The following is a 27578-nucleotide window of genomic DNA, read 5'->3' as shown; positions in this document are numbered from 1 at the left end:
AAAACTTCTGCTCTGTGAAAGACAATGTCAAGAGAATAAGAAGACAGCACAAACTGGGAGAAAATACTTGGTAAACAGACATATGATAAAGGACTGTTACCCAAAGTACATTAAAAAACCCTTGAAACTCAACAATAAGAAAACAACCCAACTAAAAAATGGGCCAAAGACCTTAACAGACACCTTAGCAAAGAAGATATACAGATGGCAAATAAGCATATGAAAAGATACTCCACATTATATGTCCCAGGGTAATGAAAATTAAAACAATGGGATACCACTATACACCTAGTAGAATGGCCATAAACAGGAAAAAAGACAAATGCTGGTGAGAATGTGGAGCAATAGGAACACTCATTCATTGCTGGCGGAAGTGCAAAATGGTACAACCACTTTGGAAGACTGTTCGGTGGTTTCTTATAAAACTAAACATACTCATAATGTATGATCCAGAAATTGCACTCTTTAGTATTTACCCAAGGTAGATGAAAACTTATGTCCACATGAAAACCTGCACATGGATGTATATAGGAGCTTTATTCATAATTGCCAGAACTTGGAAGCAACCAAGATGTCTTTCAATAGGTAAATGGATAAACTGTGGTACATCCAATGGAATATTATTCAGCACTAGAAAGAAATGCTCCATCAAGCCATAAAAAGACATGGAGGAAACTTAAAGGCATATTACTAAGTGAAAGAAGCAAATCTGAAAAGGCTACGTACTATATGATTCTGACATTCTGGAAAAGGCAAAACTATGGAGACAATAACAAGATTAGTGGTTGCCAGGGATGGGTAGGCAGAGCACAGAGGAGTTTTAGGGCAGTAAAAACACTCTGTATGATATTATAATGATGGATATATGCCATTATGCATTTGTCTAAACCCATAGAATGTACAACACAAAGAACCTTAAGGTAAACTATGGACTTGTGTGATTATGATGGGTCAATGTAAGTTCATCCTTGGTAAAACCTGTACCATTCCGGTGATTTGGTAATGGGGGAGGCTGTGCAAATGTGGGGGCAGGGGTATGTGGGAAATCTCTGTACTTTTCTCTCAATTTTGTTGTAAATGTAAAACTGTTCTAAAAAAGTCTTTTAAAAAAAGGATGTTTAACTTCCCTACTAATTAAATATATGTAAATTAAAACAGTAGGATATCTTTTTTTTTCCTTAATATATCACCAAAGGTGAAAAGATTGGTAATATTCAATGTTGGTAAGGATGTTGGGAAGCAGGAACCCTAACATACTCATGGTGATATGGTTATTTGATATCTTTTTGAAGAGAGACTTGGCAATATCTACTCAAAATGTCCTTAGTCTTTGACTTAGCAATTCCACTTTTAAGAATGAGTAAAATCATTTTCACAAGTAGGCAAAGGTGTATGTAGCAGAATGTTCATTACAGCTTTATCTATAATAAATAATGTTGGAAATAACCTCAAAGTTCCCTGGTAGTTATTAAACATTGGCACATTTGGATAATGGAATACTCTACAGTAGTTAAAAAATTATAGTGCTGTATGTGCTGCTGTGGAAAAAAGTGAAAAGAGTAAATTGAAAAAGATTATGTGGTATACACTTGCCTTTATTTTAAATTATATATACATATATTAATATATACATAGAAAAAATAAATATGGAGAAATATATATCAAAGTCTTAATTATTCTGGTGAACTAAGGTAAGAGATTTTCACTTTCTACAGCAATTGTTAATTCACAATATTCATAGGATTGTTGTGAGGATTAAGTGAATTAATATGTCATAAGGCAATTAAAACAGTGGAATATAGCACATACAAGCTACTATATAAAGTTACATTATACTATGTTATTTTTGAAATAGTTTGATTTGTTACAATAAGTATGATTTTTAAAGCAGAAAAAAAATGATGTGGTGAAGATGTAGGCAGTATTTGAGCATTTTATTTTTTGGCTGCACCGCTGCAGCATGTGGGATCTTATTTCCCCCACTAGGATTCGAATACACGCCCCCTGCATTGGAAGGGCAGAGTCTTAACCACTAGACTGCCAGGGAAGCCCCCTTGAACATTTTCAACATGAATGAAAAGGGACTTCCCTGGAGATCCAGTGGTTAAGACTCCATGCTTCCAGGGCAAGGGCACGGGTTGGGGGGGCGGGGGGGAACGCGGTGCAGCCAAAAGAACAAACAAAAAACATACAAAAAAACCTCAACCAACCAACCAACCCCCCAAAAAAAAAATGAATGAAAGGTTAAAAACAAAACGAGAACTTGAAGATGCTAATGGGTCCTCTGTGCAGATTTGAAAGGAGCTAGTTGAAAGGTAAAGGTTGATAATACTAAGAACCAGACAGAAGAGAATGGGAAACTGTAATAGTAGTATCAACGGATACTTAATGAATGTTTACCATGCGCCAGGTGTTCAGTTGCTTTGGAGTCTACCTGGTGAGATTAATCTGGACAGGAGGAGCATCCTTTCCTTGAGATTAGAACAAAGATTCTTTTTTTTTTTTTTAGAACAAAGATTCTTAACCTCAACTCCCTGAAACTGTATGCTACATTTGGTGGGCAAATGCCTTTTAAAAATATCCAAAACAAGGTCCAGATTTCTAAAAGAGTGTTTGAGCACTCTCTTTCAAAGGTGAAAGAATCAAGGAACGATAAAAGTTTGATTTAAATTTTAAGGTGTAGAGATGGAAAATGAGGGAATTTTTGCCAGATAGCCTTCTATCAGTTAAATAGGATTAGAGATTCCCTTTATGGACAGATTTGGTGATTATGACATTTCCAAGTACTGATGATTGATTCATCCTCCTCCCTCCACAATACATGTCTAGGAGTAGAGTTAACTTCTTTTGGGCTCCTGGTTTGGTTTTCGAAGATCAATGGGCTCACCCACAATCTATCATTTTTTCTTTTCACCTCCTCGCAGTCAACCTAAGTTCTTTCCAAACATCTTTTCGAGGAAGTCTTCTTTGATAAATCTTAACTGTTTCGGATTCTAGATATAGTTCTTACCAACTTTCGGTGAATAGCTTAATGCCTCTGATTCAGTATTTTTCCATTTGGCAACTATTACTGAATGAAAATTTCAATTTATTACGAGGATCAAAAGATATCTGTGAAAACCTCTTGCAAAGTTTCGGCTAACATCAGTACTATCCAATTACGAAGAGTTAACTATTCATTTTCAGTGTTAATGTGTTCAGTAATTTTTTAAAAGTTTTCTGAAGAATTGGTGTTCTGCGCAGTCTCACCCCCAAAATACTGAAAGTGGGTGGGCGCTCCTCTCAGATTGAGGCTACGTCTTTCGCTCCTTTTGTCTTTGAGTCGGACTAGAACTGTCATGGCGCCTTCAAGAAGAGGGGGAAGGCCTTCCCTTCGCCCAGCAGAATCATCGGGGGCACCAGGACCGGACAGAGGGGTGGACAGAAAGACAGGCCCCAGTTGAGACCGAAAACACCGAACCCTCCAAGAGGTCTCAGCCGGACAGGCTCTAGGGGAGGAAACCGGGTTGAAGACTACCCCTGCGGGCGACCGTCTGCCCGGGGCACCGCCCACCCTGGCCGCCCTGTCCAATGGAAACCCAACGGCACTGCGGCACCGCCCATCTGTTGGTCCGGACGCCGCGAAGGCGGGGCCCGCAGTTCGGTTGCGCCGCGGAGCGCAGCTGTGAGCGAGTCTTTCTGATCCGGGGCCCCGGAACCCGAGCTGGAGCTGAAGCGCAGGCTGCGGGGAGCGGAGTCGGGAGGTGAGCGCTGAGGGGACTGAGAGGGAGGGAAGGTTTCGGCTAAAGGACGAGAGGGTCGGCCTCCGCGGCCAGGACGGTGGGACCCCGGCAGGCGGGTGTCTGGAGGTGGCCCTACTCACTCGACAGCCAAGGCCCGGCCCGCCGGAGCCGAGAGTACACCTCGGCCCCACAGTCCCTGCTCGGCCCTCCCCGACCGTCCCCGAGCGGCGGCGGCAGCGCCCGGAATTCTGCGGGCGCGGGGCGAGAGGCCCCGGCGTTCATGTCGAACTCGGGCTGACGAGAGGCGGGGCCGGCGGCGGGGGCGGGGGCGGGGGCGGCGGTCGCGGGCCCGGCGGCCTGCGGAAGCGCAGCGTCGGGGCCGCGCCTGCTCGCGGGGTCGGCGCGCCGACTGCGCGGGGGCGTGGCCTGCGCCCCTGACTGCGCCGCGGGGCTGGCCTTTGGTGAGGTGGCTGCGGCTCGCTGCAGGGCCGGCCCCGGGGCCCGACGGTCCCTCTCTGACAGCGGGCTAGGCGACCTGTTGGAGTGTGAAATTCCTCCCCGAGCTTGCTTGTTCTGCAGGTCTCAGGCCTTCTTTGGTCCGCTGAAGGTGAGGGCGGGCGAGAGGCCTGTGAGCTGTTGCTGAGGAGTTGAAATGCTGAGAAGCTGCAGCCCCCAAAATGAAAAACTTTGCAGGAGAAAACTTTGCAACGATTTACCTACACTGCACGGAAGTGAACACTAGGCATCTCGGGGTGGCGAGGAGATTCCCTTGAGGGGCGTCAATGGCCTTTTCCATATGTAATCTCATTTAAACCTCTGAACGACCGACCCTGAGACAAAAACTCCAGTGTTGCCATCAGCAGGGGGAGTGCTGGGGGATCTTGGGCATTGCCTTCATTTTGCCTACGGTGGGGGGGGGGGAGAGATTGGGGAGGGAGAAGACAAGCACATTCGAAGAGCGTCTATGACTGGTGAAGGTTTGCCCTCTCTTGCGGTGCCCTGCTGTGGATTAATTGTGCCCTGGGTCCAGAAATTTCTTTAGAGCCCATTGGCTACAGGCTTCCTGTATTAGAATTCCACTGGTATTTCTTATAATGTAGCTGGAAACTTTACTTAGCTGTTCAGATTAAGGATGCATTCTATAAATAAAGTAACCCATATGAACTTTCTTAGCATTTTTTTAAGCTACTTTTCAGGTAGATTACTAAGACTGGTTGATTGAAATCTATGCTAGGCAAGGACCGAGAAAAAAACATAGGCGAAATGACATCTTGCCAGATTTTCTCTGTAGTGCTTTGTTTGCCCTCTGATATTTACTGGAATGTCATCTAATAAAATCTCCTAGCTTGGGTTAAACACAGTGTAGGTTGGGGGCAGAGATGGGCAGAAGGGGGCATCTGAGAGTTCTAAAAAGAAATGAGGGCTTTTCAGAAGGTTGGCGTTGATCAGAAGCCTGTGTATTTTGAACTGACTTACTGGAGCAAATGTACTTTACAGGGTATCATTTTCATCCTGGCGAGCACTCCCTTGAGCCCAGCACACATCAGATTCCAACTCCTTCACGGCCTTCGTTCTTAGAGATATGGGATAACATTCAGGGATTGTCCTGTGATTCTTAAGTTAGTGACATTTAGCTTTTGAGGATTCTTTTTCTTTAAGTAGCCATGTCAATGTATAATACTATACACTAGTTAGTATAAAATGTTATACTGTATAGTGCTTTTTCCTATAATGGCTGTGTCTTGAGTTATTTGTACTTGAAAGGAATACCTATGTCAGAGGATGGAGGCTTTGAGCCATGTGAATGAAATGAAAACTGGAAGCTTAAAGTCTTAGCTCTGCCTTAAATTTGCGGCTTTATGAGTGTGGGCATCTTATTTATTTTGTTCACTATTGTATCTCAAGCACCTAGCTCAGTGCTTGGCCCGCAGTAAGTGCTTAATAAACATTTGTTGAATGAGTGAATGAAAAAAAAAGTGTTGCTAATACCCACCCATTTGCCACACTCACATCACAGGGAGGGTGAGGTCATCAGGGATGAAGTCACTAGCCACTGCCAGTCACCTGGCCCAAGGGTAGCCTCATCATGGACTGGCAGGCTCGTTCTGTGCATAGGAGAGATGGACAGTGAATGCCAAGATGAGTTCAAGTAGAATAAATCAGCTGATTGTTTCAGCTGAATAAATCGGTTGAGAGTGCTACAGCTCTAGATCTAGAGCTGGTTCAGTGGAACATTTGGGGGTCTGGAGTCATCTGTTCTGAATAGTGCCCATGTACCTTGGTTCTTGAGCACAGTGCAAGAGGTAGGTGAGGATTCACAGAGAAGGCTATCGGGTAAGTGTTTGCTGAGAAGGAATGAGGCCCCTGATTTTGCTGTTCATTTGGACCTTACTAAACACGGGTTGTACTACCGTAAATCTTGTGCTTGCCACTCCTGGGTGAGTCATTTTTTTTTAAGTGATAAAATATGTTTATTAACATAATTAAGCATAGCAGCATATTCTTTAAGCTTAAAATATACTTCAGTTGCTCACTGACCTGGGTGAGTCATCTTCAACCAAGATAGCTCCCCTTCTCTAGACTAGGAGAGTAGTTAATGTTTAGGGTTCATACAGGACTAATTCTGATTTTGGATTTAAAGGAAACAAGGGAGGTATATGTTTTGTTTTCTTTTTAACCCCAGATTAGGTTATTAGGATGGAATCTTTATAGACTCTATCCTAACCCTCTCTGCCTTCTCCCATCACCCTTGCTCCAACCAATGCAGGCCTGAGTGTTTGTTCCAGCATGTCGGAGGGGGAGTCCCAGACAGTACTCAGCAGTGGCTCAGACCCAAAGGTAGAATCCTCATCCTCAGCTCCTGGCCTGACGTCAGTGTCACCTCCTGTGACCTCCACAACCTCAGCAGCTTCCCCAGAGGAAGAAGAGGAAAGTGAAGATGAGTCTGAGATCTTGGAAGAGTCACCCTGTGGGCGCTGGCAGAAGAGGCGAGAAGAGGTGAGGTAGTAGTAGTGTTACTCTAGAGAGTGAAACTAAGAGGTAAAAAGTGGAGGGGCAGAGTCTCAGCGGGGCAGACCAAACTTTAACAGGTCAGAGCCTGGGAGAAGATGATCGTACGGAGTATTAAAATAGAGACTTTGTGTGGTAACTTTAATTCCCTTTCATTTGAATTTCTTCTCAGGTGAATCAGCGGAATGTACCGGGTATTGACAGTGCATACCTGGCCATGGATACAGAGGAGGGTGTAGAGGTTGTGTGGAATGAGGTACAGTTCTCTGAGCGAAAGAACTACAAGCTGCAGGAGGTAAGTAATGGTGAAAGAATGCAGCCTGTGGGTTGTTAGAATGCTGGTGTAAAGAGGAATTGGGGTTGGGAAGCTACTATGAGAAGAGTACATTGGGGTTAGATCATTTCTAGGGGGGATAGGGAATGGCTTTTTAGGATGATAATGCTTTCTGAACCCTGTTATCCCAATGTCTCCCCTGCTTCCAGGAAAAGGTCCGTGCTGTGTTTGATAATCTGATTCAGTTGGAACATCTCAACATTGTCAAGTTTCACAAGTATTGGGCTGACATTAAAGAGAACAAGGCCAGGGTAAGAACTTTTTCCTGAGCTTACTGCAAAGAGACTAGCTACACTTACTGTTCATTCTATATTCAGAAAAAGATAGTTTTGAAACAGAGCTGGAATCAGCTGCTGTTGAGATGAGAGTAGGGCTATGACCACCACCTGTGCCTTTTGTCTGGTTATAGTCGGGACAGAAATCAGTGAATTTTTGTTTCTTCCTTCCCGTAGCTCATATTGCTCAGTAGTTTTCATTGCCCTATTAAATCTAAGGAAGTGATGCTAAGAACGAAAGAGAGATACTTTATTAAGAAAAACACCAGGCTTCCAAATTTTATGTATATGTTGTATATGTGTTACCTAGATAAGGGATCATTTCTACTATAAGGCTTTATTTGTGTGCTTTGCCTCTCCAGGTCATTTTTATCACAGAATACATGTCATCTGGGAGTCTTAAGCAATTTCTGAAGAAGACCAAAAAGAACCACAAGACTATGAATGAAAAGGTATGGAGGGAGAGCAGAAAAAGCTTTAGGCTGGTTTGGAGGTTTAAAAAAGATTATGTTAATTATGAAGCTGATCAGGATGGGATGGAGGGAACTGGTTGGAGGGTTAAGAGAGGGGATTACTGCTGACCCTTGGATCAAACTCTGTTCCAGGCTTGGAAGCGTTGGTGCACACAAATCCTCTCTGCCCTAAGGTAAGTAGGATCTGGTTAGTGTCTTTCCCATATTTATTCCTGATTTAGTTCCTCCAAATAGATTTCAGGGCACTACTCTGCCGTTCTTTTCTGCCTCTCCCCACTTTCTTTGAGTCATATACTTCAAGATTAGGCCCCTATCGGTCTTTTAAAGGGTTCATCCTAATGCGTTGACCACGATGCTGTCTCCCACCTCTTTCTCCTAGCGCTTATCCAGCTATTTAACTCATCAGGCATAATGGAGATTCAGAGTGTGGGTATTATCTTTGTGGTGACCAGCAGGAGAGCAGGCCCTTGCTCCTCTTAGCCCTTGGGATCCCCCTGCCCTAATTTCCCAGTGGCCCCTCTAACAGCCCAGTGCCCCCACAGCTACCTGCACTCCTGTGACCCCCCCATCATCCATGGGAACCTGACCTGTGACACCATCTTCATCCAGCACAACGGACTCATCAAGATTGGCTCTGGTGAGGGGAGGGAGAGGTTCTGGGCAGGGGAGCCTCGGGAATTTGGGAACCATGGGGGTAAGATGAAAGGAATGGGGGAAGACAGAGCAAAGTTCTGAGGTGTGGGCTGCTGATAAGAGAAAGGACCTTACTAGGGGTAATTTATAGAGAGAGGCCAGTCAATTAGTGGAGAAGGTGTAGGGTCTAATCTTGTACCTTTTTGGAGGGAAACTGGGGTTAATACAGAGATCTTGACAGGAGGTTGGGAAAGGGCAAGGGTTGGGTGTAAGGTATGATTTGAGCCCCTGGGGCCAGACCCTACCAAAGGAGGTTCCAGGCTGTGCCTGCTGTGAGTGCTTTCATTTGCTGTGTATACGTGTGCAGTGTTTAACATTTCTGTGTGCCGTGTCTGTGTGTTGTTTGTGTGTCCATTTGTCTGGGGCTTGGCTGCTCCATCGCTCACAACTTTTCTCTGTTTTCCTCCCTCCCGCTTACGGGCTGCTCTGTTCCCAACAGTCTTTCATAGGATTTTTGCTAATGGTGAGAGCTCCCTCTGCCCTACTTGGGGCGCTGTTTGTGCTTCCTCTGCTCCCCTTTGCGGCTGCCCAGTGCATGCAGTCGTGGGAGCAAACACCGTTCCCCTGCCTAATTATGCCTGCTTGGCTTCTGTGCTACCAGCCCTCCCCATGCTTGCTTTTCCATAACCTGCTTGTTTCCTGTGGATTCTGCCTGGCTGAATCCACGTCCAGGATTCTTAATCGCCCTCATCATCAGGCTGGTTCCCTAAGTCATACTGTGCTCCCAGACTCTCTGTGACTTGTAGTCATTGTTTATGATCCGAGTGAGTCCAAATTGGGCCTGGCCCTGGTTCCTCGTTCAGCTCTGTGGCAGGCAATGTTGAGGAATAAGAGAGTAGAGCAGGGGCCTAAAAATTTTTGTGGATTACAAGTGAAACTGATTTAAGGGTATTGGTTCAGTTTTGAGCTGTTTTTGAGTTTCAGTCAGTAAAGGTGGGTAAGAAGGAGGCTGTCTACTTGGTTGTATGTTAATCCTTCTTATCCATCTTCATCCAAGTTTCTGAGGTCTCTTAATTGCTACAGATTAGGAAGGGCTGCCTGTGTTTTTACATTGTTTGCAGGGTGGATGAAAGAACTAGACCAAACGTTTTCATGTGATCTGGGGTTAGGTGTACCTGGGCTTTGGGGAAGGTAAGCAGGTCACAAGTGGGTTTTTCCTTAGACTGTGTTTTTCCTTGCCAGCCCAAAGCCCCTGTGTACCTGTTAGTTTAGTGTGGAGCCTTTGCTGCTACTGAGTTAGGGACCTTAGATGAGAAGCAGTAGACCTGAGAAAGGGGAGATAGGTGGTGTTCATGTTTAGTCTGGAGTTCATGATGGGAAAGGGATAGGTTTGCGCCTGTTGAGGGTTAGAGACTTCAGGAGAGAATTTGTCTTTTGGGGGCCTCTCTCTGGAGTTAGGCTGTGCTTTGTTGATGGTGGTCAGATTGTGGGTATCTCCCCTACTCCCAGTGGCTCCTGACACTATCAACAATCATGTGAAGACTTGTCGGGAAGAACAGAAGAATCTCCACTTCTTTGCACCAGAATATGGAGGTGAGGCATCCCAGTTTCTCTGCCCTGTGCCCATACCCCAGGTTTTCCACTTTACAACCTGAGGGTCGGAGGTAACATAACTGAAACTTTCGTCCTTCTCTACTGGCATGCAAAAAGTTAAGACACCTCTGCCATGCCCTGCCCGGATCCTCTGATTCACCAAAGCTTCTCTGTTTTCCCTAGAAGTCACTAATGTGACAACGGCAGTAGACATCTACTCCTTTGGCATGTGTGCACTGGAGGTGAGGAGACCAGAAGGGTGGGTAGTGGAAAGGAGTCAGATTAGAAGATAGAAGGGAAATGGAGGGTTGACAAGTAAGGTACTGGTCTTGAGGGAGTGATTGTGGGAGCACTGAGGTTCTTAGGTCTCTATTTTTCCTTTTTATTACTCCTCACCGCAGATGGCAGTGCTAGAGATTCAGGGCAATGGAGAGTCCTCATATGTGCCACAGGAAGCCATCAGCAGTGCCATTCAGCTTCTAGAAGACCCATTACAGAGGGTAAGAATCTTCAGGATCACTCCTCCTTAACAGACTTTGAAATGTCTTCAGATTTTTCTTCCTTTTACCTACTGGGAATATGCTCTCTTCTAAGAGTAAGAAAACATAAAGCAGAAAGGGCACTCAAAGTAGTGAACATTTCCCTAGGTGTTTTTGGTACACACATACACACACACACACACATTCTCTCTCTCACAGGTTAGGGGTTTAAGATGGGTAATATTGGGGGGCTTCCCTGGTGGCGCAGTGGTTGGGAGTCCACCTGCCAATGCAGGGGACGCGGGTTCGTGCCCCGGTCTGGGAGGATCCCACATGCCGCGGAGCGGCTGGGCCCATGAGCCATGGCCGCTGAGCCTGCGTGTCCGGAGCCTGTGCTCCGCAACAGGAGAGGCCACAACAGTGAGAGGCCCGCGTACCGCAAAAAAAAAAAAAAAAAAAGAAGATGGGTAATATTGGGACTAAAGTTTGTGTGTTAACTTAGGTTTGTCTATGTGGAGGCAAACTACTTTGATGGTTACCTCAGGTAATTGGTATACACTCTCAGACAACCATCTTGGTATGTATTTTTCTTTCATACAGGCATGACCATTATTGGCACACACCCTTTTGTTTATTTATTTATTTATTATTTATTTATTTGGCTGTGCCGGGTCTTAGTTTCGGCACGTGGGAATCTTCATTGCTGCTTGCAGGATCTTCGTTGCGTCATGCGGGATCTTTAGTTGCGGCACGCGAACTCTTAGTTGTGGCCTGTGGGATCTAGTTCCCTGACCAGCGATCAAACCCGGGCTCCCTGCATTGGGAGCGCGGAGCCTTAGCCACTGGACCACCAGGGAAGTCCCAACCATCTTGATATTTTTGAACAAATCAATCAGTTTGAATTTCTCAAACCAGTTATTTGGGGTTTTATATTTATATAGTTTTAGTTAGGGAAAGTGCCCTGAAATAAATGAGCTAAGATTTAAAGGATATAGGGCGGGACTTCCCTGGTGGCACAGTGGTTAAGATTCTGTGCTCCCAATGCAGGGGGCCCAGGTTCGATCCCTGGTCAGGGAACTAGATCCCACATGCATGCCGCAACTAGGAGTTCACATGCCGCAACTAAGACCTGGCACAACCAAATAAAACACAAAACAAAAAATGGAAAAATTAAAAAAAAAAAAGGATATAGGGGTTATGAATCAGGAAGTAGACTATAGTAAGTAGGGTCTGGACAGGAAGGTCCAAACAAGGTTAGTTTGTAACTCATTAGATGCTTATAAAAGGGAGGAGAATAATATGTATAAAATGGATAACTAATAAGAACCTGCTGTATAAAAAAATAAAATAAAATTCAAAAATTCAATAAAAAGGGTGGGGGAAGAGAGAAGAGAAGGAAGATTAGTGGGAAGTCTTGAGGCTAGTGTGGAATAAGTTTCTGGTTCAGTGTCAGGGTGGGCTGTTCAAGTAAGAGATTAGGTATATGGCCTTGTTGGCCTTCCAGATTGAAAGGAGGAGAGCAGGTTAACTGTCATGGGACCTGTGGGGTTAGAGGGAGCATGGGGAAATCCAGTGAATTTAATAAATGATGTAGTGGACAAAGGAAATTGTGGTGGTAGGCTTGGGAAATAAAAAGATGGTAACTATTATTGACCACAGTGGGTGAGTTTGGTAAGAGAGAGGTAAATTTGGTGAGGGTTGGAGAAGGTAGGCAGTGAGTGGGCTAATAAAGCAGAGAGATAGAAAATAAGAAAAAAGAAATCATAAGTTTGAACAGTAAAGAAAAAAAGCTTGCGATTGGGGAGCAGAAAAATAATGAAAACCAGAAAGACAGTGAATGATACCTTTCATATAATACCTTACAGTTTTCGAAGTCCTTTCATAAACATTAGCAATTTGTTCCCTCAGCCAGTGCTGAGCATCTAGTATGCACACAGCCTTGTACTAGATACAATGTGAGAGAGAGAGACGAACACAGTGGAGTGCTTGCCAGATGCCTGCTCCACTCCCTTGTTCCCCTTTCTAGGAGTTCATTCAAAAGTGCCTGCAGTCTGAACCCGCTCGCAGACCAACAGCCAGAGAACTTCTGTTCCACCCAGCACTGTTTGAAGTGCCCTCGCTCAAACTCCTTGCTGCCCACTGCATTGTGGGACACCAGCGTGAGTCCTCTTGACCCTCCTAGGAATTTGTTTTTCCATTCTGGAGCCTTGTAACTCTCACTGGCATGTTTCCTTTCCTCTTCTACTTCCAAAGGGATTCTTTCCGTTCCTCCCCCACCCTCCCCCAGGACCCCTTGTGCCTTCTGTGATATTAATCTGAACTATCCTTCCATAACTTCCCATTCCATCATGCCCTCCAGACATGATCCCAGAGAATGCTCTGGAGGAGATCACCAAAAACATGGATACCAGTGCTGTACTGGCTGAAATCCCTGCAGGACCAGGAAGAGAACCAGTTCAGACGTTGTGAGTAACTAACTGAGAGGTTCTGAAAGGGACAGATTGGTCATTCCCACCCTGAGGTTTCTGTCAACTGTCCATTCTCTGGGAGTGGTCGAATCTGCTGTTTTTGCCCGTTTCCTTCCTTCCATCTTCCTTCTCTTTTCTTCTCCAGGTACTCTCAGTCACCAGCTCTGGAACTGGATAAATTCCTTGAAGATGTCAGGTGAGAGAAGAATGAGAAAAAAAGCTTCCTTGAGGAGGCAGGGGTGGGTGTCCTAAGACATCCACGGAGCCCATGCGACCTGTCTGATCTCCACTTAGGAACGGGATCTACCCCCTGACGGCCTTTGGGCTGCCTCGGCCCCAGCAGCCACAGCAGGAGGAGGTGACATCACCTGTGGTGCCGCCTTCTGTCAAGACTCCAACACCTGAACCCGCTGAGGTGGAGACCCGCAAGGTGGGGCTGTGTGGGTGTGGCTGTGTCTGTGGTCGTGGTGGAAGGGAGAGAGGACATCTCAGATAAGGCTTTGTCCTTTAGAGAGAAGAATGTGTTTCTGCTCCCTGGCGTTCATGTCCTTGGGGGTTTTTTGCTCACTGGTCCCTACTCTAGTGACCCTCTCTGTCCCCTCTCCCTAGGTGGTGCTGATGCAGTGCAACATCGAGTCGGTGGAGGAGGGCGTCAAACACCATGTAAGGCTCAGGGCCAGGGCTGCATAGGGCTGGGTGGCCAGAGGGTGGGGAAGGGGAGCCTCATTTTCTGACTGTCCTACTCTCCAGCTGACGCTTCTGCTGAAGCTGGAGGACAAACTGAACCGGCACCTGAGCTGTGACCTGATGCCAAGTGAGTCTCTCCTTTCCCTCAGAGGATGGAGAGTCTATGAGCCTTATCTGTGAGGGACATATTCAGGGGTGGGTAAGGTGACAGGGCAGTAACACATTGACTCACATAGAATGAATATCGTCGCCCCTAAAATTGGAGGGTGGATCTGACAGTTTTGCTTGTGTCATTCTTTCCCAGCCAGGGTCACCTGACTGGGGCTGTTCCAAGGGCCCTGTGCCCCTCGCTGCTGTACTGTACTCACCCTCTCCTGTTTCTCTGTCAGATGAGAACATCCCCGAGTTGGCGGCGGAGCTGGTGCAGCTGGGCTTCATTAGCGAGGTGAGGTTTCTGCCTCCTGCCGCCCCCGCTGCCCCGGCTGCCCCCGCTCTCCTCCGCCTGGTCTCACTGAGCTCCTCCCCTTTAGGCGGACCAGACGCGACTGACTTCTCTGCTGGAGGAGACCCTGAGCAAGTTCAATTTTGCCAGGAACAGCACCCTCAACTCAGCTGCTGTCACCGTCTCCTCTTAGAGCTCACTCGGGCCCAGCCCCTAATCTGAGCTGTGGCTGTGCTACGACATGTGCTACAGCCTTCCTGCCCCTTCCCCCCAGACAGTATTACCCTGTGAAGCCCCTCTCTCCTTTATTATTCAGGAGGGCTTTGGGGCTCCCCGGTTCTGAGCATCACCCTACCCACCCCTCCCCTTCTCTTCCATCCCTCTGCACTTTGTTTACTTGTTTTGCACAGACGTGGGCCTGGGCCTTCTCAGCAGCCGCCTTCTAGTCGGGGGCTAGTAGCTGATCTGCTGGCTCCCGCCCAGCCTGTGTGGAAAGGAAGCCCACGGGCGCTGGGAGCTGAATTCTACAATCCCGCTGGGGCGGACGGGGCGGGAGAGAAGGGTGGTGCTGCAGGGGTGGCCCCGGGGGGCCATTCGATTCGCCTCAGTTGCTGCTGTAATAAAAGTCTACTTTTTGCTACGCGCGTCGTGTGGGTGTGTGGGTGTGGGTGGGTGTCTGTGTGTGTGTGTGTGTGTGTGCGCGCGTGTGTGTGTGAGAATGGGTGTGGGTGTGTGTGGGCGCGCGCGCCTGCCTCTCCCGCCAGGCGGCGCGGAGGTTGGGCTGCAGGTGCTCAGGGAGAGCGGAACTGGCCGGGGAGCGAGGGCGGGGCCAGGGCAGGTAGAGCTGCCCCGCGGCCGGCCAGCGCTGAGGAACCGATGAAGTGCCGCTGCCGCCTCTGCGTTTTCGGTAATTTCTGGCCCCTCTGGTCGCGTTCTCCCGTGAGCGCCCACCCTGGACCCGCCCTACGCCCCGTGGCCTACTGGGGGCGGCAGCGAGGGGCCTCCGCCGACTCGGCCGTCTCCTCTCCCGCTCAGGCCTGCCCCTCCCCCCGTGCTTTGCAGACGCGGCCAGGGGGCCCCGGCGGCTCATGCACGTGGGCCTGGCGCTGTTGCTGGTGGGCCACGTGAACCTGCTGCTGGGGGCCGTGCTGCATGGCACCGTCCTGCGGCACGTGGCCAATCCCCGCGGCGCCGTCACCTCGGAGTACACCACCGCCAATGTCATCTCCGTGGGCTCCGGGCTGCTGGTGAGCGGGGCCGGGCCGTGGGGCGGGCGGTTGGCGCTGGAGAGCGGCGCGGGCCTCAGGTTTTGTTTCTTCCAGAGCGTTTCCGTGGGACTTGTGGCCCTTTTGGCATCCAGGAACCTTCTTCGCCCACGACTGGTGAGGGGATTTCTGGAGCTTTAATGAGGAGGCCAGGAGTCAGGGAAATGGGGGCTGGCTCAGCTTCATCTCTGGTGGGAGGAGGAGCCCCAGATGGAGTAACCTAGGTGTCAGTGGGAGAGGCAGCCACCCCCAGGCTGCTCACCTTGACCTTCTGCCCCTGCCAGCACTGGGCCCTGCTGGCACTAGCTCTGGTGAACCTTCTCTTGTCTGCTGCCTGCTCCCTGGGCCTCCTCCTTGCTGTGTCATTCACTGTGGCCAACGGCGGCCGCCGTCTTATTGCTGACTGCCATCCAGGACTGCTGGATCCTTTGTTACCACTGGACCAGGGGTCTGGACACAATGACTGCCCCTTTGACCCCACAAGAATCTATGTGAGTCCATTCTCTTCCCAGCCTTTTCGCGGTCCACAAAGCCTTGGTCCTGCCCTTTAATCGCCCCTACTTGCCACTCCTGCCCTGCTTCCTCTAGCCTCCCCCCTCTTCCTTCACCTTTTAGGATACAGCCTTGGCTCTCTGGATCCCTTCTTTGCTCATGTCTGTAGCTGAGGCTGCTCTATCTGGTTACTGCTGTGTGGCTGCGCTCACCCTACGTGGGGTTGGGCCCTGTAGGAAGGAAGGGCTACAGGAGCAGGTAAGGAAGATGCACAGGAAGGGTTCATTCAACACAGAATGTGTTGTAAAGATGCTGAATTATATACAGGGCTGGAGTACTAACCCCACCCTCTTCTGTAGCTGGAGGAACTGACAGAGCTTGAACTTCCTAAATGTAAGAGGCAGGAAAATGAGCACCTACTGGATCAAACTTGAGAAATCCGGATATCACAGAAAAGTTGGGTTTAGGGACAGGTAATGGGCCAGGAGGATTGTGGCCTGGGAAAGGGTGGTGGCAGGGACCACTCTTAGAACTGGGTTGGGTCCTTTGCTATGCTGCTTGCCCTCTGACGCAGGCTCTTCCTTCTGTCAAGCAGGTGCTGATCCGGAGGCTCAGTCCACAAGGATCTTCCACTGACCCTTAGGATATGTTTATATAATAACAGTTGTAATAAAAGAACTTCTACTTGATTATGATTCCTTTTGGGGGAAAGGGGCGCTGGGCTAGTGTTGGGCGTGAACTTGATCAAAGAATACAGTGGTCTCAGTTACTTACAAGACTTTAATGAGGGATGGAACCTACTAACTCTACCAGTTACTGAAAGGAGAAGCTGGTGCTGGGCAGTCCCCCGCACCACTGACTGATGAACTTCAGTACGTCTTGGCACACAGGGCTGTGGGAGGTCTGTGAGGAAACAGAGAGCATGAGGGGAACTCAGCAGCGCTGGGAAAAACATTCCTGATACAAAGAAAACTTGTTCCATATCAGTGTGGAGAGCAGGGTTCAGGCCTGCACCTGCCCTCTTGACACCACCTCCCCTACCCTGCACGGCTGCTGGTGGGTTCTTCAGCGCTGTTCTCCCTACCCCCATCTCTCAAGCCTTCCTCTCTAACCTTGATGGCCATAAGGAACTTATTCCAGTTGTCCTTGTTAGCTGCCTTCCCTGGCCGCTTAAATTCAATTTTGTTCCTCAGAATGGGGTATCCTGGAGGGGTGGGGGGAGAAAAAAAGATGAACTGGAGTTTGCGATGGATTGAGGGGGAAGAATGAAGAGCAATTTAGGGGTAGAAAGTAGGATGTTCTTGTCTTCTGCATCCTTTACTGAATCACAGTAAAACAGTTTCTTGATCCTGCTGTTTTTCCCTCCTTTCCACCCACCACAGAATATGGGGTGCTGTAGGGTTCTGTACCTGTAATGAGGCAGGGCAGTGCCCGAACTCCAGTGCTGGCCGCCACCAGGGAAGCCTCATAGACACCGCGCTCATCCCGAGGTAGAACCTGCTCCAACCGCTGGTCCATTGAGACTGTGAGCACCCAGTCTCGAACCTCTTCTCTCTGAGCCTCCTGGGAAGGACAGAGCAGCTTCACGCAGGGCAGGGCAAGTGGAAGGTGGTGGGTAGAGGGTTTGCTGAGCCGTCATCCTGTGTGCCACCCTTCACCCACAAACGATCCTCCTTGGATTGGCGGTCACAGTCACAGCCTTAGCTTTTTCCTCTGCTTCTACTTTCACTGAACGAACAGTGAGGGCTGAGGCCCTTCCAGAGACTTTGCTGACTGATGTCATTACAAAGTGTTGGGAGGACCATCCTAAAGTGGCCTCCCTTTCTAGTGCACTCACACTCCTGAGGCCTCCTGTTCTCCAATCCTGTGCCCTTACCGGGACGTGCTGCTTGGCTGGGAGTGGCACCTCAAAGGGAATGTCTGTATCCTGAAAGTCAGAGTGGTCAAGGGCATCCAGAGTCCCTTCTTCAATTGCCTGCGGCAGAGTGGGCAGCCATGAGATAGGCACAGGGAAAACCTCCCAACCTCTGGGCACAACTGCCCTACTCACATCGGTCAGATCCAAAAAGCGGTTGAGGAAGATGAAGGCCATGTTCTCCCAGCCAACTGCCTGCACCAGAGAAAAGGTGCAAGTGGGAGTGAGCAGATGGGCGTGGCTGTTTCTCCAGGATGCAGGGGGAGAACCCAGGAAGATACAGGAAAATGACCTCCTCCATAACGTCAGCCCCACGCTCAGCTCTGCTCTACCTGAGCAGCTGGGATTTCCTACTTTGCAACTTTTGATTTCCTTCTCTCCTGGGCCCCGCCCTTGCTTGGCCCCATTGCTCACCTTGGCAGCAATGCCTGCTTCATAGAAGGCCTTGTCTGCAGGTAGTAGCTGGGTGTGACGTAAGAGTGAAACAGAAAGCCTGGCAGCCACAGTTTCCTATGGATTAAAGTCAAAGCACTATGATCCTGGCACTATGTGACTGAGCTGCCAGACCAATGATCTTATAACTAAGGCAGCCATAGAACCAGAAGACCAACAGTCAATATCAAATTGCTCTGGGTCATGCAGTTCTGGGTCTTAGTTTTTGGTTTTTTTTTTTTTGCGGTACGCGGGCCTCTCACTGTTGTGGCCTCTCCCGTTGCAGAGCACAGGCTCCGGACGCACAGGCTCAGGGGCCATGGTTCACGGGCCTAGCCGCTCCGCGGCATGTGGGATCTTCCTGGACCAGGGCACGAACCCGTGTCCCCTGCAGCGGCAAGCGGACTCTCAACCGCTGCGCCACCAGGGAAGCCCCTGGGTCTTAGTTGTTTTTTCATCTGCGCAAGAGAACTGGACCTAGGTTATTTCTAAATTTCCTCCCACCTCTAGAATTCTATTGTCCAACTCCAGGAAATAAATATACAATATACTATCATGGATAAGCCAAAGGTATGTATATATTATAAGAGGTCAATGCAGAAATCATGGAATTTGAATGTTTGAGCGTAATGAGGCTGGAGCTGTGTGGGCACAGAGCCCTAAGAAGGTCAGAGGAATACAAAGAAAACCATCTCAGCAAGGGTAAAGAGAAACTAGGAGAGCAGTGGGCCAAGCTTGAGACCGTCCAGAACTTGAATTCATTCAACTTCATACATTTGAAGATGTGTCTGTAAGACTGAGAGCTCCTCCCCACTCTGTCTCACCAGCTGTTTGATGCTCTGGGCCGCAGAGCGAGTGGCATAGTAGTGAGCGATCAGCAGCATGGTCTCGAACTCCTCATGGGCTGGAGAGTTTGCCTCACTGGACTTCACCAAGTTTTCACACTAGAGCAGGGAGAGTGCACAACCTGGGTCAGGGGTCAGAGGAGTGCCAGGGCCAGAGTGGTCAACTGATGGCCACCTGGACAGAGGAAGGTAGAGTCTGAGGGTGAAGGTTTATGTGCGTGAAAGAAAAGACGAGGACAGGGACAGGCGGAGTAGCCTGTCTGAGCTGTCCACCCGACTTCCTCACCAGGTTGAAGAGGACGTCCCGAAGGTCAGCCCAGTTGTGATAGGCCTCGGCACTGTTGGTCCCAGGGGAGCTCACCATGTCAGTGAAGATCCTTCTGTAGATGTTGAAGTTCTGGAGGTGGAGGGGGAAGGAGAGCTGAGTGAGAAGAGCACAACTAGAAGAGAAAGTCAGGGGAAGTGGGGCCAAAGAGGAAAACCAGCTGTAAACGTGCGCGCATGCGGAGGAGCTATGGGACGCTGCTGGAGAAAGTGTTATTTTAAGAGAAGAGGAAGAAGAAGGGCAAGAAAAAGCGATTTCTTCCTATCTGGCGCTCTGTGGGTGTGGGCAAATGTGGGACTGTGAATGTGCAGTCACATTGTTAACGGGGTGACAGTGTCCGGAGAGCTGTGATGCTCAGATAGGAGAGCGGTGCTCGCTCTGGAGGAAGTTAGGAAGGCCCTAGAGGTGTGTGCGGGTCATCTCTGAAAGACTGTTCCCTGCGTGTTAGCTAAGAGCACGGGGAGGTTGTTGGGTGTTCCTTCCAAGGGTAAATCCTCTAGAGAGGCTGTACATTCCTGAAGAGGCTGGGTGGAGTCTCTGGGGACGATGATCTCTAATGAAAGAATCCTTTGAGAAGACAGATCCTGAGGGCGTGAGTGGTTCTTGAGGAGAAGGTAAGAATTTCCTTGAGGAAACGTTCACCCCAAGGAGCTGGCTGATACCTGTGGGTTAGCAGGGGCTCCGTGTTGCACATACAGGGCCAGTGCCTGGGCACAGCCACCCTCTCGGATCAGGTGAGTCGCATACAAAGCCACGTACTTGTGCAGAATCTTGTAGTTCTGTTCCAGGGGTGCAGGAAAAGCAAGGGGAGGTTGGGGTCAGTAAGACCAAGCAGTGAGGGTGGGGTGGTGACTTGAGGCCATGGATTTGTTTAGGCGGCCAAGGGCATATGCAAGCCAGGCCCAGCTAGGCCTCTGACCCCACTGTCAGAGTGTGAAGACTGAGCTCTCTGACGCTGATTAGGGATCTCTGGGGTTTGGGCTTTGGAGGAAGTAAGAGAGAGAGCTCTGGGACAGGTGGGAAGTCAGAAAAATACACAGAAGAGCTGGGAGTGGGATGAAGAGAGGAGTACCTGCTTGGTAGCTGTTTCAATGCACTTGTCCCACTGGCCCTGCTCCACATATAGGTCCAAAGCAGCCACCACATCCACACCCACCAGCTGCGGATCAGTTGAAAAGACAGAGTTACACGAGGAGAAGGAGAGAGAATCTCTTGAGCTTGCCTCCTGCTGACTCTGCCAATCTCACCGAGTCCACTTTGCCCTGGTTCTTGAGGAACTCTTTATAATGCTGGTCCACATAGTCTTCATACCTGTGAAGAATGTGCAGAGATCTTGCACTTCATGTTCCTGGGATGCACACCCTTCCCATGAGAACTTTCTCCCAATCTTTACAAAAGGAAGTAAAAGAGAATTTCTAGTGAGAAGGGGTCATGAACTTACCGGGGATCTAACTCCTTAGCCACACGCTTGGCCTTGTTCCATTCCTCACCCTCAATGAAAGCATCGATCGCTTCCTTGACTAGGTCCAGGTTCAGATAGAGCTCTGCAGCCTGCACAGTGGAAAGTCAGAGACGAGATCATCTTTCCCCTCCCTCCCCAGTCTCCCCTCTGGGAACTCTCTGGGAACTCTGGGGAAACGGAAATGCATGCCATGCCTGCCAGGAGACCCACTTCATACAGCTTTCTGAGCGCAGGTGTCACCCTTCCACCCATCCCTGTGCAATCTATTTCTATTCAGTCCCAGCACGCTACTTACTGCACTGTGCTTTCCAATTCCAATCAGCTGGGGTCCCACAGCCCGAACTACTTCCAGACTGCGTTGGGGAGGTAGAAACTTGATGGAGAGTTCAGCTGCCTGAGTGGTTGAACAGAAGATAGAAATGGGTAGGAGAGACAAATATTGCTGGGGGGTCCTCGACCTGCTCTGTTTTATTCCCTCCAGTTGCCAACTTTCTTGCACTCTCCCTCACTTTCCGCCCTCTTGGGCAAATCCTGCCTCATGGTCCATCAGAGCCTTTAAATAGAGGACCTATCTCTTCCTCTCAACTCATCCTCTTTCAGACACTCATCGCTGTCTGAGATCACTGCATTTGGTCCTGTCACCTTTGACAAACTGGTTTCTCAAGTTCTTTGTCCCAAACAGAATCTTGGTAGCATGGTACAGAGAAAGAACCCCTAAAATCGGAGCCCAGGGCATTCTGCAACTATTTGTTTTAAGCTTTTCTGAGCTTCAGTTTCTTCACCCATAAGAGTGATGGTCAGGGCTTCCCTGGTAGCACAGTGGTTAAGAATCCGCCTGCCGGGGCTTCCCTGGTGGCGCAGTGGTTGGGAGTCCGCCTGCCAATGCAGGGGACATGGGTTCGTGCCCCTGTCCGGGAAGATCCCACATGCCGTGGAGCGGACGGGCCCGTGAGCCATGGCCGCTGGGCCTTCGCCTCTGGAGCCTGTGCTCCACAGCGGGAGGGGCCGCATCAGTGAGAGGCCCGCGTACCGCAAAAAAAAAAAAAAAAAAAAAGAATCCACCTGCCAATGCAGGGGACATGGGTTCGAGCCCTGGTCCGGGAAGATCCCACATGCTGCGAAGCAACTAAGCCTGTGCGCCACAACTACGGAGCCTGCGAGCCACAACTACTGAGCCCGTGAGCCACAACTACTTAAGCCTGCGTGCCTAGAGCCCACGCTCCGCAACAAGAGAAGCCACTGCAGTGAGAAGCCCACACACCACAACAAAGAGTAGCCCCCGCTCGCCGCAACTAGAGAAAGCTCGCGTGCAGCAATGAAGACTCAATGCAGCCAAAAATAAATTAAAAAAAAATAAAGTATAGAATCTTTAAAAAAAAAAAAAAGAGTGACGGTCAGTCTAGGTTTGTACTGTCCAGAACAGCAGCCACTAGTCACATGTGGCCAGCCCCAACTGCGATGTGCTGTAACCTTAAATGTTCAAAGACTTTAGTATGAAAAAAGGAATGTAGAATACCTTGATAAGTTTTTATATTGATTGCATGTTGAAATAATAGTTTCGATATATTGGGTTAAACAGAATATAATTATTTTCACCTGTTTCTTTATACTTATTTGAATGTGGGGCTACTAGAAATTTTAAAATTACATGTATAACTTAAACCTTTGTGACCTGCATTATATTTCTACTGGACAGTGTTGGTCTAGATGACCTTGGAGACCTCTTCTAACCCTAAAACTCAGTAATTCTAAAAACCCAAGTGTTCCATGAGTTCACTCTGTTTGCACTGTGATGCTGACATCCTCACCAGATTTTAATTTCCACATGGTCCAGTTTAGCTATAGTCTATGCTAATCCTCCTGGTCTTCCCCCACCTATTCTTGCCTTTCTTTCTTTCTTTTTTTTTTTAAAGGTTTTGGCCACACCCCATGGCATGTGGGATCTTAGTTCCCCGACCAGGGATCGAACCCACACCTACTGCACTGGAAGGCAGAGTCTTAACCATTGGGCCGCCGGGGAAGCCCCTTGCCTCTCTTTCTTTACCTGCCAAACCCTTCAAGGCTTAAAGTGCTCCCATCCAGGAAGCCACCCTCTGACTAATCTGAAGAAGGTATAGTCATGAACAGACCCGAGTAAACAATGCCCCAGAGTAAGATACAGAAGATGCTTAATACTTGATTAAAACCTGTTAAACTCTCTTAAATAGTCCTCAGTCCTTTCTACTTCCTTCCCCTCCAACTTCTAGGGGCTATTCAATTACAAGGCCTCACAAACCTAAGGGAAATTCTGCAGGGGCATCAGCACACCAACATTGTATTCAGGGGCTGATCCATCTCACCCCTTCATAACTCCTAATACCATATTTCCCTGCATCTAAGGCACATCATTAAAATGTACATGTATCCCTATCTCAAAGACACCAAGAATCTATCGTAGAATTGATGAAACATATTAGCTTGGCTTAATCTCCTAGAGGCTTCTTTTCAGGAGCTGCTGGGTAGACGAGGGGCCTCTGCTTTTTTCATGGCCTCCATCTGGCCCAGCTCCAGGGTCTGGATTTGCCCTTCCAGCTTTGATCCCAGGCCTACCTCCTCCCTCACAAGGGCTCCCCTACCCCAGCCCACAGAGATCTCACCCTTCTCTGAACTCTATTTGAATCACACACTTCAGTCTTCACTAAGTTGCGATATTAACTAATTGAGCCACATGTTAGTCTACCTTCCCCCAATTTCTGGCTCTCCGGGTTCTACGTTATATCCCTTTTTATAGCCTTCATAGGTTCTGGATCTAGCATCTAGCAAGCACTCAGTAGATACCTGCTACCTGATTGAAAACAAAAAGACACAGGAGGAAAAAGATGAATGTCTGAGAAGGAATGCTGGATGTGAATGGGGGCCTGGAAGCATAGGGCCAGGCAGGTGTGGCAGCCTCACCTTCATCCAGCACTTCTCCACCAGGCTGCTGCTTCCTGCATCCCGCACTTTGAGGTAACAGTCGACTGCACGGCTGTATTCTCCAGCCTGCTCCCACTGTCGAGCTTGTTCCACCAGTCCCTCCATGCCCCTGTGCAGATGAGTGTGCTCGTGACCAGGAATGGGGAGCAGCAGCGTGGCCGATTCTGTGCACACCTTCTGACCATCCACCCCCAGCCCTGCCGACATTTCCGGGTCCCCTGGCTTCATACCTGGCCCCCTTCTTGGTAGCTTCTCGCTCATACTCCTCCTGCAGTGCCTCCAGCTGGCCAGGCATGTAGTCCTTGCAGATCCGCAGGGCATCGCTCCATAGTCCAGCCTCCTGCTCAGATTTCCAGGTATCAGGATGGTTAGCGGCAGGCATGACAGCTTTCCAGTGCCACTCAGGTGCCATGGCCCACTGATCCCTAGGTCCTTGAACTTCTGTTCCCCTTCCTCTTTGTCTCCTTCCCCTCCCCAGTGTTAACCTCCTGTATCATTCTCAGTACCAGGCTCAGTGTAGTGCTCTGTGGGCTCTCACATCCTCTCACCCTGCCCTCATGGCCCTGAATCTGCTGACCCACCTTATAGTAATTGAGGGCCAGGCCTGGTCTCTGAGCCCGAAGCAGCAGCCCTTCTGCTTTCTGGAAGTCTTTCTCCTCCAAGGCCCCCCGGGCCTGCCCCACGAGCACCTCAGCGACACTGTCAGGGTCGTGGGCCTCAGCCACACGCTGAGCTGCCTCCCAATCCTGGTTATGGACAAACCTGCTCCCAGATGAGGACAGAGAGGAGGCTGAGTATAGGAATGAAGCCTCCACTATGAGAGGCAAAAAGCCATGTCACTGAGGGGGTATAAGATTTATTGGTACTAGGTTTAGATGAAGGTGAAGATGACAGTGAAAGATCCTGGGGCTGAGTCTGGGAGGACAGGATTAAGGAATTTACGGGGTAACTCACATGAGGACTGCTTCCTTGGGTTTACCAGCCCTGATGAATTCAGCTTCAGCCTCTTCAAATTTTCCCTAGACGGAGAGAAAGGCAGCCACACATGATGAGACAGAGATTGGCATCACAGGCAGCCATGAGACAGGAGGTTTGAATGCCTGGCAGCAGTGGTCTAGGGGAGGGGAAGGAGGGCTCTGTGGTCAGAGTCAAAAGCAATGGAGAAGAATCACATCCATACCTCATCCTCCAGGTACATAGCGTATCTGAGATGAATCTCAGGGGTTTTGTGCTTGAGGGCCAGCCGAGAGAGTTCAAAAGCAAATTCAAAGGAGCTGAAATGGAAGGTGCAGATAAGGTTTGCTTACTCTATACTTCCTTTTATAAGGGGAAAAGAAAAACAGAGGGCAAGGATTGAGGGGAGGAAAAGGCACAGATTAAGAAAGACAATCAATATGAAATGATAGAGAAGCACAGAGAGCACAGCACTGATAGGGAGGAAGGACTCCTGGTGCTCTGACCACCTCCTCCTGAGCCACGTCTACACTAGCAGAAAAATAATCTTCCCAAAACAAGTAAAACTATCCGTAGCAGTCTGACTCAATGCAGGATTACTACTGGTGTTCTTAACATTTACTTAAGAAAAGCTCACTTTGGGCAGAAGACCTGAATAGACATTTTTCAAAAGAGGATACACAGATGGTCAACATGAAAAGATGCTCTAATCATCTAATCATCAGAGAAATGCAAGTCAAAACCACAATGAGATAACAACTCGCACCTGTAAGAATGTCTATCATCGAAAAAGGTCTACAAATAGCAAATGTGGGTGAGGATGTGAAGAAAACAGAACTCTTGTGCACTGTTGGTGGAAATGGAATTTGGTGCAGCCAATAGGGAAAAGAGTATGGAGGTTCCTCAAAAAACTAAAAAACAGAACTACCATATGATCCAACAATTCCACTCCTGGGTATATATCTGAAGAAAACAAAAACACTAATTAGAAAAGATACATGCACCCCAATGTTCATAGCAGCACTATTTACAACAGCCAAGATATGGAAGCAACCTAAGTGTCCATCAACAGATAAATGAATAAGGAAGATGTGGTACATATATACAATGGAATACTACTCAACCATAAAAAATGAAATTTTGCCATTTCCAACAACACGGATGGACCTGGAGGGTATTATGCTTAGTGAAATAAGTCAGACAGAGAAAGACAAATACTGTATGTTGTCACTTATATGTGAAATCTAAAAAAACAAATCAAACAAACGAATATAACAAAACAGAAACAGACTCACAGATATAAAGAACAAACTAGTGGTTACCAGTGGCGAGAGGAAAGGGAGGAAGGTCAAGACAGGGCTAGGAGATTAAGAGGTACAGACTACTATGTATAAAGTAAATAAGCTACAACAATACGCCATACAGCACAGGGAATATAGCCAATATAATAACTTTAAATACAGTATAATTTATAAAAATATTGAATCACCATGTTGGACACCTGAAACTAATATTATAAATCAACTACACTTCAAAAAATTAATAATTTAATTTAACTTAATTTAAAAAAAGAAAGAAAACTCATTTTGCATTTAATGGAATCACACTTCCGTTACTCAGAAGTAAGTTACTGGCTTAGTGCATTTTAGCTTTAAAAGCTGTTCTCTTTCCACCTTTCTCCTTAGAACAGCCAAAGATTAAACACCATTCTGAGCCTCCTGGGGAACAGGAGCAGAGTTACTAATTCATTCTTGCCTCTCTATTGGGTTCTTCCAAGGATCTCTCCTGACCACATTTCTTCACTCTTGCTTCAGCCTCTAGAAATGCTTTTCAGTTATACACCAATTTCCTTTCTCTATATAGAGGCTCTGTCTGGAATGGGGCCAGCAGAGAGAAGGCTTGGGGCCTCACCAGTTGTCAGCAGCATGGTCAAGAGCAGCTTCCAGGAGTCCCAGCTTACTGAGCAGTCTAACTGCAGCCTCACCTCCCAGGCTCTTTGCCCACAGATAGGCCACGTGTTTGTGGGCATTAGCTCCTCCGTGAGCCTTGGCCACCTGAAAAGCAAAGCCACTTGGCAATCCTCCAATACAGGGGTACATGGCTGCTCCCTTCTCATCTCTGACCTGACCTCAGCTTGGAAAAAGATCAGGTGCCTCTCCTAGAACAGTAGGAAGAGGGCTAAGTTTCAGGGTCTATTAACCTGATTAGGGTCCCAGGATGGATTTCAGGTCGTTCACAAACCATTAAAATTGTATGTGAAATTTTGTGCGTAGGTGTGGACTTTTTTCAAAGATACCCATGACCAGTTTAGAATTAGACAGTTACTTGAGAGTGGGAAAGAGGGATGGATGAACCCTGTACATCCTTATCCAGTAAGGGTAAGAAATCCTTACCCGGTAGGCCTCTTCCCAAAGCCCATTGGACCGGTACATATTCACTGTTGCCTTCCACTCCTGGGCCTCGAGGTAGTGATATTCAGCCTCCTGTAGTCGGCCTTCAGCCTCCAGCTCCTGGGGAGAGGCGGATCAGGATGGAGAGAGGGGGAGATGGAGCCTGTTTGGGGGAGAGATGGGCAGGGGCAGGAGGAGGGCTCACCTTGCCCAGATGTAGGTGTGTGTCGCTGAGGAGATCTGGGTGGTGCTTCCCTACCAGGCGGATCATATCATCATACAACTTGTGCTTTTTGAACATGGTGATGGCAAGATCAGGCTCTTCCACTGTCACATATAGCCTGGGGACAGGAGATATACCTGCGGCCTCCTAGACCCAGATTCCTGCTGCTAGAGTCGTTCCTAAGGGCTTCTGTCACTGCCTTCTG

General features: G+C 48.4%; 3 protein-coding genes across 7 annotated transcripts in view; 2 read left to right on the top strand and 1 right to left on the bottom strand.

Moving 5' to 3' along the window:
• Positions 1-3616: 3616 nt before the first annotated feature.
• On the top strand, positions 3617-14753 carry NRBP1 (nuclear receptor binding protein 1). Its single transcript, XM_060169862.1, has 18 exons — positions 3617-3743; positions 6490-6719; positions 6904-7026; positions 7215-7316; positions 7703-7792; positions 7946-7986; positions 8356-8450; positions 9956-10039; positions 10223-10281; positions 10441-10539; positions 12545-12677; positions 12878-12983; positions 13132-13182; positions 13281-13416; positions 13596-13649; positions 13737-13800; positions 14063-14118; positions 14204-14753. The coding sequence occupies exons 2-18, from the start codon at positions 6510-6512 to the stop codon at positions 14306-14308; spliced, it is 1608 nt and encodes a 535-aa protein (XP_060025845.1). The 5' UTR covers positions 3617-3743; positions 6490-6509; the 3' UTR covers positions 14309-14753.
• A 63-nt stretch (positions 14754-14816) lies between these two features.
• KRTCAP3 (keratinocyte associated protein 3) lies at positions 14817-16561 on the top strand. 2 transcript variants are annotated; one of them, XM_060169864.1, is made up of 7 exons: positions 14819-15022; positions 15178-15362; positions 15438-15497; positions 15665-15871; positions 15996-16130; positions 16232-16345; positions 16468-16561. In XM_060169864.1, the coding sequence occupies exons 1-6, from the start codon at positions 14992-14994 to the stop codon at positions 16304-16306; spliced, it is 693 nt and encodes a 230-aa protein (XP_060025847.1). In that variant the 5' UTR covers positions 14819-14991; the 3' UTR covers positions 16307-16345; positions 16468-16561. The 2 variants fall into 2 exon arrangements, with proteins under 2 accessions (XP_060025846.1, XP_060025847.1); XM_060169863.1 differs by having other exon boundaries at positions 14817-15022; positions 15178-15497.
• Positions 16562-16638: 77 nt separating this feature from the next.
• IFT172 (intraflagellar transport 172) overlaps positions 16639-27578 on the bottom strand; it is a 41944-nt gene continuing 31004 nt past the window's right edge. For 2 of the 4 annotated variants that reach the window (XM_060169858.1, XM_060169861.1), the window contains 21 exons: positions 27356-27491; positions 27154-27270; positions 26672-26814; positions 24987-25080; positions 24761-24825; positions 24388-24568; positions 24037-24146; positions 23786-23915; positions 21147-21245; positions 20831-20940; positions 20637-20700; positions 20462-20548; positions 20052-20168; positions 19351-19461; positions 19044-19163; positions 18202-18297; positions 17923-17982; positions 17749-17847; positions 17282-17435; positions 16985-17076; positions 16639-16775 (listed from right to left, as the gene is read on the bottom strand). In XM_060169858.1, the coding sequence (XP_060025841.1) occupies positions 16686-16775; positions 16985-17076; positions 17282-17435; positions 17749-17847; positions 17923-17982; positions 18202-18297; positions 19044-19163; positions 19351-19461; positions 20052-20168; positions 20462-20548; positions 20637-20700; positions 20831-20940; positions 21147-21245; positions 23786-23915; positions 24037-24146; positions 24388-24568; positions 24761-24825; positions 24987-25080; positions 26672-26814; positions 27154-27270; positions 27356-27491 (2275 nt within the window). In that variant the 3' untranslated portion in view covers positions 16639-16685. The remainder of the gene's footprint in view (positions 16776-16984; positions 17077-17281; positions 17436-17748; positions 17848-17922; positions 17983-18201; positions 18298-19043; positions 19164-19350; positions 19462-20051; positions 20169-20461; positions 20549-20636; positions 20701-20830; positions 20941-21146; positions 21246-23785; positions 23916-24036; positions 24147-24387; positions 24569-24760; positions 24826-24986; positions 25081-26671; positions 26815-27153; positions 27271-27355; positions 27492-27578) is intronic. The other 2 variants (XM_060169860.1, XM_060169859.1) reach the window with 2 other exon arrangements.

Source organism: Lagenorhynchus albirostris, chromosome 13 (genome assembly GCF_949774975.1).
Source record: "Lagenorhynchus albirostris chromosome 13, mLagAlb1.1, whole genome shotgun sequence".
NCBI classification, from domain to species: domain Eukaryota; kingdom Metazoa; phylum Chordata; class Mammalia; order Artiodactyla; family Delphinidae; genus Lagenorhynchus; species Lagenorhynchus albirostris.
The sequence above is the reverse complement of the archived record's forward strand: the minus strand, read 5'-3'. Positions and strand labels throughout refer to the sequence as shown.